Genomic DNA, 12,145 nt, shown 5'->3' on the forward strand with positions numbered 1-12,145 from the left:
TTCTGTTCAGTATTCGGAGCAGAATTTTAGCTGCATGAGATATGAGACTAATAGTTCTATAATCCTCACATCTCTTTGGGTTCGATTTCTTAGCCATCGGTATCATGATCGTTTTCAGAAAGTCTCTTGGCCATTCTCCTGTTTCATATATTTCATTGCATAGTCGCCACAATTCTTTCTTTCCCTTGTCTCCTATATTTTTAATGAATTCAATTGGTATGTTATCTATTCCTGTTGCCTTTCCATTCCTCATCTCGGATATAGCCTTTTCAAACTCATCCCGAAGAATACTAAATCCTTTATCGTCCTCGCCTACTTCATTTTCCACTTCAACATTTAGGCTACACGGTCTATCCCTACTCTCATATAAGTCTTCAACGTATTCTTTCCACCTTCCTATGACCTCATTTCTCTCGCTGACTACCTTCCCATTCTTATTTTCTACTGCCATCATGATACTCCCTTGTTTCCTCCGAAATTCCATAGATTTCACCTCCTTGTACATTTCCTCATATTTCCCAACTCTTTCTAATTCTTCTATGTCCTCGCATTTTCTTTTGTAAAACTCTTCCCTCGCTTTGTCTGTTTCTCTTCGTAATTCATTATTTAACTTTCTGTACATCTTTCTGCCCTCTTCTGTATCAACATGTTTCCACATCTTCCTCTCCCTCATTTTCTGCAACATCTGCTCTGTAACCCATGGTTTCTTAGCAGTTTTGTGTTCGCGGTAACCTACTGCTTCTTCTGCAGCCTGCTGTAAGCAACGTTTAATATGTTCCCACCGTGCGTTACTACCTGCGCCTATCCTTTCCTCGTTTGAACATTTTTCTTCGAATTTTTCAGCGAAAAGATTTCTTATTTCCTCGTTTTTCAACTTTTCAGTATTCAACACTTTGTTACCTACTTTTCTTCTGCCTACATTTTTCAGTTGAATATCTACTTCGGCCAGCACAAGATTATGATCAGAGAAAATATCAGCCCCAGGAAGGGTCTTCGCGTTCTTTAAGCTATTCCGATACCTGTCCTGAATCATAACATAGTCTATCTGATATCTTCCGCCGTCTATTGGTGATTTCCATGTATATCTTCTTCTCTTGTGCTGATTGAACCAAGTGTTCCCAATTACTAGTGAATTCTGTCTACAGAAATTCACCAGTCCCTCTCCCCTTTCATTTCTTTCGCCTAAACCATATTTGCCTACGATACTACCTTCCTGTTTTTCTCCAACAACTGCATTGAAATCTCCCATTAGAATTATGCATGCACCCTTCTTCTCCCTATCTATAATTTCTTCTATTTTCTCATAATTTTCCTCTACTTCTTCATTTGCATGCGAAGTCGTCGGTGCATATGTCTGTATCACCACTAGATCCTTCGTTTTCCCTTTAAGTATTAACATCATAACTCTATCATCAATAAATTCTACTTTCACTACCTTCTCCTTTAAGCGCTTTCCAAGAATTATTCCTACGCCATTATGACCGCCCTTTTCATTACCTGAGTAAAACATTCTATATCCTTCGCTGTTCAATACCCCATTCCCTTCCCATCTAACTTCACAAACTCCTACCAAATCTAAATTATTTTGTTTCATTTCTTCTTTAAGATTTTCTAATTTTCCTCCCTGTAACATAGTACGTACGTTCCATGTCCCTATCCTAAATCTTTTGCTCTTCCTTGTCTCTCTTTCTCTGTTTGTCTTCCCCCCATTATTACTTTCTCGTCCAATAGTCCTTCCCAAGCCATCCCCCTCCAGGAGATCCGAATGGGGGGATATTTTACCTCCGAACTACATTTTGACCTGCGAAAGACCATTGTTCATATGTTCTCTTTTCGCTGCTAGCAAACTAGGGAAAATAAAGTGGTGGTTTCCCGTTGCCTTCCACCCAGCAGTATCCCAGCCGTTAAAGTCACTCTGACCACGCCTGGGACTAATGTCCAAGTTGCCGTACCAATCACTATGATTTCCGCCAACTTGGCTACTGGAGAACTGCTGCCTTCTCCCAGAACACTCTTCGTCTGGCTACTCCATTTAGACCAATTCGGTAGGGGTGGCCCTTCTGGTAGTGAACTACCACCGACACAGCTCTAAATTTCACTGTAGCACGCAATCCTCCCCACCCGACACATAAGTATCCTATCACCGAAAATCCCTAGAAGAAGTTCAAAATGCACTTGATACTTTCTTCGCTTCACAGCTCACCAAGTTCTACTGCGATGGAATCCATAGTCTTCTAGAACGTTGGCAGTAGGTCGTCGATGGTGATGGGGACTAGTTTTGATCTTTCAGGTACGTCTTAGGTGACATATTGATGTTCAAAGGTTTTGGGTGAGAAAACGATGGAACTTTGTTGGTTACCTTTATAGATAGGTTCTGCGTACAAGGGCTTAAATTGAAATAGTTATGTACAAAGGTATAATGTTTGGTCCGGGGCAGTAGTTCTTAGTTAAACGTAATAAAAACTACCAGGAATATAATTTATGAAGAAAAGCAATAAATAAATAAATAAATAAAGCTAAAAAGTGTTTTTAGTTTTCCGGAAGGAAACCAAAATTTTCGGTTTTTTTCAGGCCTCAAAAACACTAGCTGTAACACATTTCTTTTTGGTTTTGTACATTGTAGCTGGCCCCCCTTCAAAAACGACGCCCCCCCCCTACAAAAACCTGCTGGCTACACACCTGACTATCACTAAAACTTTTCACATTGTTGATTTGTCGGTTATCGAGTTATACGCAAAGAAGAAGACGGAAACTTATTTTGTCACTCAGCTCAATGATATTTTTGTACTTTTATCCGATTTTTTCCATTACTTACACGTACTGAAAAATAAGTATATTTACGTGTTAATCTGTTTGATGATTATTTCGAAATAGTAATTAAATTTCGTAAGACACAACTCATTCTGTATTCTTAGGGACAACAGGTTATTGGGGCATAGTAACTCAATGGTAGCACGCTCCCTCTATGTTCGGCGTTCTTGGTTTTATTCTAGACAATGAGGGGATATTCCGTGTCCGTGTTTTTTAAATCTCCTATGTTCTAAATTCTACCAAGTATTTCATAAGCATTACTTTCGTTAATCATCTGTTTCCTTTAGCCTAAAGGGAACAATCGTGGGCGTTAAACGGAATCACAAAAACATGAGATTCAGAAGCAGTTTAGAGAAAAAGTAGGCCTTAGTGTTGATAGACCCAAAGCAGGAGGTAGTGGAACAAGCAAGATCAGGACACTGCTAGATGTTTTGCGGACTCGCACCAATCTTTACAAATAACGGGGATTTCTGAACAACTGATTACACGTTTTTCGGTGATACTATCTCTAATCAACTCTGGAATTGATGTTGATCCCAAGGCTTTTGACAGTTATGCACTGGAGACAGCCAAACTCTTTGTTCATCTTTACAGTTGGTTCTATATGCCTGCTAGTGTCTACAAAATACTTGTTCATGGATCGGCTGTGATACAGAATGCCATTTTACTAATAGGTCAGCTTTCTGAAGAGGCATAGGAGGCACGGAATAAAGACCTACGAACATTTCGGGAATCAGGATATGTTGCATATGCTTCTGATTACTTCTGATCCCTTTCTTTCGAGTATTAGGCACGTAGTTACCGGGAAGAAAAGACGTTGCTTGCCACACAAAGGACGACTACTGTTGAAGATGTCGGAGCATGGAGAAGAAAGAGCAAACGCGGCGTCCAGCAGCCAAAATAATGAAAGCATCCCTCTGCATTCAGCGATGTTGACAGTGACAGTGATGATTGACGTACAAATGTGGTTGACAAAATCAATTCTCGTTTTTCATTAGTATGTGTGTGAGTGTAATGAAGACATGTATATGTGAGTGTAGTGCAGATTTGTACGTGTGAATGTACTGACGTATTGCATATGAATACGCAGTACTTTATCAGTGTTTACAAATATTTCTTACTAACTCTCTCCTACAGATAAGGCTAGTGCAACTGAACGATGAACGTATTCATTAATTCTTAGTACTATAAATATACAATTCTCACATATTTATGACTTTATAAGCATTTCGTACATTGTTATAACAAATTATAGGTTTCGGCCAGGCTTTTGCTCGTCCTGAACCACTGTGCATCCGAGCGTACCTCCGATATCTAGGATGCCCCATATTGGAAGCCCCACCTGTCATACACTTCACTTATCTGGCTATAACTATAATCAACGTCGGAAAGAATACAAATGCAAACCTCCCAAAAAGCATTAATTTTGGAAACCACAACAACCGTCCCCCCTGCAAGTCACAGTATTTTCGAACTACCTGCAATAACTTCTCAGGCATGCTAATGTGTTATGCGTTACCATAAACCTGAAACAACCTAATGTATAAGCTGAATCTATGTCAGTTCTGCTGTAATTTGTTAATACGTTCTTTTAACATGGTTATTGATGTTATATAATCACATGCATATAATTTCTCATCTATTCCAATGTCCCTCCCACACTAGGTCCATCTTACCCTGGGTGCTAAACATATACTTAGGTATAGATATTTGGCTTTCACCATACATGACCCATGCGATGCCTGCATATTATGATCGAACCAATAATCCATTCGTGATACTAAATGTTACCATAATCGCTTCCTTCTTGAAGAGCACTAATGGGATATGGGTCATCCTGGTAAATGTTTCTATCCACGAATTGTATATGATTTCGAGAAGTGCGTACAGTTACAGTACAGAAATATTATTAGTAATATACTTACCGAAGGATTGACATTTGGTCCATGTCTTTCAACTGGTACTCCATTCTTATCTATGATAAACTTCGTAAAGTTCCATTTGATGAAACTGAAAAAAAAAAAAAAAAAAGAAATGTATATATTTTATACATTTTAACTTAGAAAAACACCCAGATACATATTCTATACAGATAGATACAGATATTATATGTCTGTATATTATATACAGAGAGAGGGAGAGGCTGTTCCGCGTAAGCGTGACCGAAGTATATTTACTAAATACATAAGTAGTTACGAAACTACATAGCACCAGGTGGGAAAGTGCTCGATGTGTCTCCTTTGGTTCCGAAAGATGGCAAGACAACAATTTCCATTGCAAAAGGCTTCATTGAAGAACTACAACACGGATCTTGTTCCACACCGCTTTCACACTTTCCAGAGTCCACTTACAGTTGTCACACCCCTATTGCCCGAAGTCCTCCTAAGTCCAAATCCACGAAAGTCCTGTCTTTCATCTGAAGATCTCACTCGTATTTCGTTGAATGGTTCCTTCATATCCCGGTAAAATGTGACGGACCGTCTTGAAATGTGTGGTGAAGCTCTGTCTTGATGAATGAAGACCATATTGATCTCGTTTCCGTATATTTCTGGTAGCTTCTCTCGAAGATCGCCCTCAGGATCATCTTCTAATCGTACTGAGAGTTGATTTTGCAATTCTTCATCCTGCGAATCTTCAGTTTGCCTCCGTGAAAGTTAGAGATGAAAGGCCCCAGAAAAAGAACGAACGAAGTTTTTGCCACACTCACCTTTGTTTTCCCATTATAGTACGAAAGACCATGTAATTATTGCATTCTCAAGAAAGTATCCTGAAAAATTCATGAATCAAACAAAATCGGTCATTCGATAGAAAAGTGTTTGTTTGTTTGTTCAAATGAACTGCTCATGGAGCTTTTAGATTAACGTTCAACAAGACTATTATTTAAAATTTATAAATAAACTAAAACTTCATTGTAACTACGTATAACAATTATTGCTAAAATTCGAGACGGAGAACGTACAAAACTCTATCCACAAGTTTCTTATTTCAAAAATCATTACACGATATAACAGTAAAGACAGAAGGAATTCTGTAACTAGAGATGTTAAACTAACATCATATATAAAATATCCGTTTTTGGCTTTAATTTTGTAAACTGAACTCTCTCAAGTTCAGGACAAGATGTTCCCGTACGGCGATCATGATGAATGATGATTTCGATTATCTATTCTTATCGATTCTTTTATCTATTTGAAGATTACACGTAATTACTGTAAAATTAGCGGTATTTTAATTTCGCCTTGATGAGGTCTCTTATGTGCAATCTTGGTACAGTTGCCAGGAAAAACTACACACTCACTGCACTTGCCCTTTCGTCAATAGTTTTTAAAATGCTGGATCAACTTATACTTCTGACGTAAAATTTCTCTAGCGTACGTTACTGAAAACATTTTTTTATTTTTTTATTTATGTATTTATTACGAAGTTACTAATGAAAATATGATAACAGAAATACTAGGTATATTGTTACTAGACACTGTACAACTTTTCAATTAAAGAAGTGATTAACAGAAGGAAGCCAAAATGAAGTCTGGACCCAGTCATTTAATTTCAAAACAGTAAACGCTAGGGATAGCTGCAGGATAGGCATTACCCCTATGAATGTGTATCTGGCGAGGGAGAGGGCGGATGTAAATGTTAAGAATGCACAATCAATACCGCCGACCAACTTCGATTTACTTTAAATTTTTCACACGAATACAAGGTCTTACATACGTTTTAGCTCTAGAACTTTCATATAAAGCTATTGGTGAAATCAGTTTTGCATAATATGTTGCAGATACAAGAATTTTCTGCAAATTCTAGCCCTCGCAGATATCAGTGAATTCTAACTTCAAATCATTTCTATTGCTTACTGCTTTCCAATTAAATAGCCCAGACCGACTTTCGGAAATTCTTTAAAATACATGTGAGGTTGCCTATCTCGAAACCTTTAACAAAATACCTTTAATATTATATAGCGTTTTTTCTTTTGAATTTGCGGCAACCACTGGTAATTCTCTTGTAATTAACATTATAATGAAGAATGCATGTCTACCGAGTACATTGAGATATGTTCACATGTACTTTTTTAATTTAGGAGTGACCAGTGTACAGTTTATCTAGAATAAATTATGTAAATCTTTATTGACATAAACAGAATGAATGGAATTATGCTGGGAGAGAATGGAAGAGCTAAGGATTAAGAAAATTATAAAACGATTTAGAAAGTAAGTTCGTCATGGCTAGCTCCTGAAGTAATTAATACAATATTTGTTTAGAAGAAACAGTAAAGAAGTTTCTACAGAGGAAACAGTTTCTGTACAAAGTAGTTGGCTTACGTATACGGTTCGTAGATGATACAGTTTTCGTCACGGGATCTGAAAACGCTATATATAAAAAAGTAATGGTAATTGCAATGAAGAAAACAGTCAATTGTAGAAACAAGAAGAACGAAGGTAGCTATGTTTTCGATACCTAATTAGTATTAATTATGGATAAAGTGCAAACAAGAAATAAAAGATTGGAAAGAAACACTGAAGAATAAAAGGTTATTTTTGGATCGTTCAGTAGAGTTTTAAAAAAAAAAACTTTTTAATGAAATGTTTCGTATGGAGTATTATACTGTTTATATACATGGTCATTACGTGTAGAAATGAAGAAGGAGTCACAAGAAGTACCGGATAAAATAGGTGAAAGAACAACGTTGGAAATAATTAAAATAGTCACGACATTTCTTTAAATAAATTATACCAAGGGAGGGAGCGGCCTTTCGGCATCTAAGACCATTTAGCCCTTCACGTTTTGAGGGATGACGTCCCTCGGCGAGCACACAATCCGGGGGAAAGAGAAGAAAGAAAGGATGGGGAAGGAAGGAAGTGGCCTGGGACCTTTAACCACCCCGGCATTTGTCTGGTGTGAATGAGGAAATCCGAGGAAAACCTCATTCAGGGTGGCTGGTCTGAAAAAGAGTTCTACACTTTTTCGACCAACTGCCCCCACCGGGAATCGAACCCGGGACCGCTCGCACCTAAGGCGAGAGCGTTAGCGACTACGCTACGCGGGGCCATGGGATATAAAAGGAAAAGAGGATGAAAACCATTGCAATTGATGAACAATAATGACATCAACACGAAGACGTCAGCAGTGCAGCGGGTGATTATAGTGCATAGAAATATCGCAATTCATGGGGCAAAATACATATACCATTAATGGGACAATACTCTTGTAACAGATGAGTAACCAGGCATCTAATTCGTCAGTTCGGGAAAAAATTCAAGCAAAAACCGACATCTATAATATAACCGAACGTTTTAATGTCAAACTCCTATTGCGCTCAAATTACCGCTGTGTGGAAAATTTTCAAAGAGCATATTACGTATCACTTCTTACAAATAGAGAAAAAGTCTAATAACAGAAAAAATTCAATTTATATCTACCGAGCTTGTTTACTCTTTATATTACATTTGTATATCTAATATTGACCTATTATATCTATAACATTGACCCACCTAAAGGAAGAACTAGTCGCAAGTAATATTATTAGCAGTTTCTCCGCGGATAACTCTGTCCAATCACACTTTAAAATGGAAAAGATTAGCAAGAAATGTTACACATAGCTTGGATATTTTCCTGCTGGTCTAGTGTCTAACGCGTGCACATACGCTACACAGAGTCCCCGATTCCACCTTAAGCTGTAGGTCAACGTCGGCGCTGAAAAGGGATGCTAAACTTCAACAAACAACAATTCGTAATCAACTATAGCGACTATTGATTGTAGTGTGTTCCTCTTTGGTGTCCACGCTATATGAGGTGTGGATCCAGAAGCTAATGTGAAATTCCATCTCCATGTATTGTCACCACGGATGGAAACCGAATTACACATACTGACAGAACGCGTGCTAGCCATTAGGCTATTCACGAATAAAAATTTTCTTAACACTGCACATTTTTCTTCGGAAACTAAATTTCTCTTTGATTAGATCTATTTTTTTGTTAAATTAGAAAGTGAGGAATACAAGAAACAAAAATAAAGTTTATTACTGATCATACCTGCCCAAAGTTCCACCTTGTTTGCTCTTCAAAAAATTCCACAACGGACTGGCATTGCTCCCATTCACATCGATTTTTTCAAAAAAGTCGAAATAAGCATTCTGTTTCGTGGCAAAACACACGATGTCTTCTGAGGTTCCAGGTTCCTACAAAGAAACAATTACTTGAGTATAAAATATGGATATGAACAAAAATACTTACAGTTCTATAATAATTAACCTGTAATACGAATATACTTGCAGCATTTAACAAGGTGAAATATTGTAGAGAGCTACTCGAGCTCGCTTCTTCAGTTACCAATAAAAGACAACGCACTGCTAGATATTCATTTTGTAATCAGGCTCAGGCTCGCTATTCTGCATGGGACTTATGCTCATTAATCGTAATGAGGCTCATGACGACTCAGACTCTCAGTTGCAACCTTCAACGAGGCTCACATTCACTTGTGATCCAAGAACTTACTTTTTCCTTTCTCTTTTTCCACTGCCTTGTAAAACCTATGCGAAGATTCTTGTCTCTTGATAATGTAGAAAATCATCAGAGTGCTTTATATCAGAAAAATGTTAATTGACGTATACAAGCGACTACTTGGGTATTGAATCCATAATTACACAATTCCTGTACACGTGGTACCCCTAATTCTAATTCGCAAACAGTTCCCCTCCTCCAACTAGCCATATCCCTTTTTTGAACCATAGGGAAAGTAACTGGCCCCCTTACTCCTGCATAATTGGCTTAGTGGTCCAACTAACTATATTAGGAGTAGATGAGCTAGAACAGTGGTGTCCAATTATAATGAGCCTGAGGGCCATAACCGTCTTTGCTAGCAAGGTGGAGGGCCGCAGCTAATAATAATAATAATAATAATAATAATAATAATAATAATAATAATAATAATAATAATAATAATAATAATAATAATAATAATATTGTTATTATTACGCTACAAAAGAAAATTATAAAAATGTATTTGAAATATTACATTCAATGTGATAAATGAGGGTGACTAGGAGAGTTTACAAGGGCTGGGATATCTACATCCAATCCTGTTGTTGCGAGCCACAGATGATGTAAAAGAGAAGAATCTCCAAGACAGCTTCTGAAGCGATTCTTCACAATTTTCATGGTGAATTGGTATGGTTAGTTTGGTTTGGTTAATTGAAGTAATCGTTCCTTTCTGCAACGATGCCTTCTCTATAGCTACATTACGGACTCCACTGCTGCCTTGGATGTCCGGGCCTTTTTGTTGTACAGAAGCACTAAATGAATGCCTTATTTCGAAAGAAGAGTGAAACATTAAAAGAATGAATAAATATAAATGAAAATATTATCAGTAATAACAATCGTATGTCGTGAGAGCTTTGTGGGCCGCACAAAATGGTCTGGCGGACCGCCATTTGGACAGCTCTGAGCTAGAATCTGCCTTCGGATATTAACACACCGACAGATTGCACTGTAATACAAGATTACACACAAGTTGGCTAACTGAAAGTATTCTTACTATCCATATACACCAAATTCCTTGCTCGTCGTGAAATTTTGCTCTCCACCATACCTCGAACTAGAGTTTCACCTCTATAGACTGTTCGTTAGGGTGGAGCGTTTTGCACTTTTGTTGGAAATTCGATGACGGCTAGTGCGGAAAAGGTGCCATTAGTGGCATCGACCTTACATATTTTAAAAAAAAAATTTTTGGACAACCCCTTACCCTGCCCCAACGGACTTAAAAGTTTTTTAAGTGTTTGGTTAGGCAACACGCACAACACCAATGACAGAAAAGCTACCTGTGGTCGTATTTAGAGTTACCTGATGGCTATAATACAATTATGTTATTAAAAGAAACTTGTAGCAATGCCAGTAAATAATTTTAAAATATTTATGAGTCAAAGTACAGCGATACTAGCTCAGTTGTTGGAATTAATGTTCAGATTTTGTTTGGAATGCCACGTTAACGATGATTATAGGCATAGCTCTTGATATAACATGATTTGTTTTTGGCAACTCTTCGCTTGTTATGTACACCGACAGCAAATGCCATCTAGCTGTAGGCTACACAACTTCGTGGTTGCCCCGGCGGGAGCTCATGTAGTTCAGATTCCACGTTAATCAGTAGGTCCACGTCTCATATAGCCTCGCTGCTGAACGGGACGTTAAACCCACAATCAACTCAACTTCGTGGTTGCTTACTTTGGCCACGCTCTTCGAACGTCGCAACGTCCGGCTCCGTCTAGTAGATTCGCGCACCTCCCGCTCGCCTCGTTGGCTCCAGAACCTACGCCGACATTTCTAGAATATTTTCGCTCGAAGTTAGGCGGTGGTATAAATATTGTGTACTTCGGCCAACCAATCCAACAGACCAGTTTATTGCAGCTTAAGCTTTAACGGTTTTCGTTCGCTACTGTTTCTGTTAAGACAGAGAGTTTGTGCATTGTACCTAAAGCTACAGTCTTCTTAGTGCGATACGATTCAGAGACATTTTGTATACTTTGGTTTCCAAGTTCGGAAGCAATCGAAGGCAAGATGAAGAAAAAGCCTCATAGCAGACCAACGCGAGAAAGTGTGAAACGAGGCTTATTTGGCACTCCAAGTGAAATGAGTGAAGTGCAGTTACCCACGTACGCTGACGTTATGCGACATTATCATTGGTTTTGAAGTGGTTTAAGTGGTGACGAAAGTGTAACTAAATTACTAGTGACTGACATTTGTAAACTAGTTGGACAAAGAGTTGTACATATTTGGCGTAAAGCAAGCATTCCTGTGGTTTCAGAAAAGATAGTTGTTGACATGCTGAAAACATTTTATAATAAGTGTCGCACCAAGGAAAAACATTTCAGCCGACAGGACAAGAAGCAACACTTCGTGCAGGTTTTGTTGCAGACGCGGAAAAGTCTCTTTTTGATATTGCGTCTTGCAAATGTAAAACCGCCGAAGATTGCAACTGTGAGAGGAAACGAAAGATTCCAAAACAAGAATTCAAGTTTCTTTTGGACCAGAGAACATCATGGAAAATGAGCATTGGTAACATTGACGTCCGAACAAGCAAATCTCTGTCAAAGATGTTTTCCCGTAAAGTGAGCAGATTTAAGGGACAGAGAACCAAGAAAGACGCTGGAAGTGTTGAAGCAAGTCCATCAACTAGTGGGATTAGGCATAGGCACAGGTCAAAGATACTGGCGTCGTCAGGGAATCCAGCGAAGCTGTTGAATCGGGAAGCACGTCGGGATCTGACTTCGAGGCGCGACCAAGAAGTAAACATAGCCGAAAGCACATCTGTCTTCAAAATACAACGGAGGCAGCGTTTAGA

At 38.4% G+C, this 12,145-nt stretch overlaps 1 protein-coding gene and 1 non-coding gene across 6 annotated transcripts in view; both read right to left on the minus strand.

The window, feature by feature from the left end:
- Positions 1-12,145, minus strand: part of Gtpx (phospholipid hydroperoxide glutathione peroxidase Gtpx) — a 53,710-nt gene that overhangs the window by 10,646 nt on the left and 30,919 nt on the right. For all 5 annotated transcript variants that reach the window (XM_081743254.1, XM_081743253.1, XM_081743252.1 and 2 more), the window contains exons 5-6: positions 8,842-8,987; positions 4,737-4,821 (exon numbers count right to left, since the gene is read on the minus strand). In XM_081743254.1, the coding sequence (XP_081599380.1) occupies positions 4,737-4,821; positions 8,842-8,987 (231 nt within the window). The remainder of the gene's footprint in view (positions 1-4,736; positions 4,822-8,841; positions 8,988-12,145) is intronic.
- TRNAL-UAG (transfer RNA leucine (anticodon UAG)) lies at positions 7,783-7,856 on the minus strand. The gene has a single exon. It is a non-coding gene; the product is annotated as a tRNA-Leu (tRNA).

Source organism: Thermobia domestica, chromosome 16 (assembly GCF_964235325.1).
Source record: "Thermobia domestica chromosome 16, izTheDome1.hap1.1, whole genome shotgun sequence".
Taxonomy (NCBI): Eukaryota; Metazoa; Arthropoda; class Insecta; order Zygentoma; family Lepismatidae; genus Thermobia; species Thermobia domestica.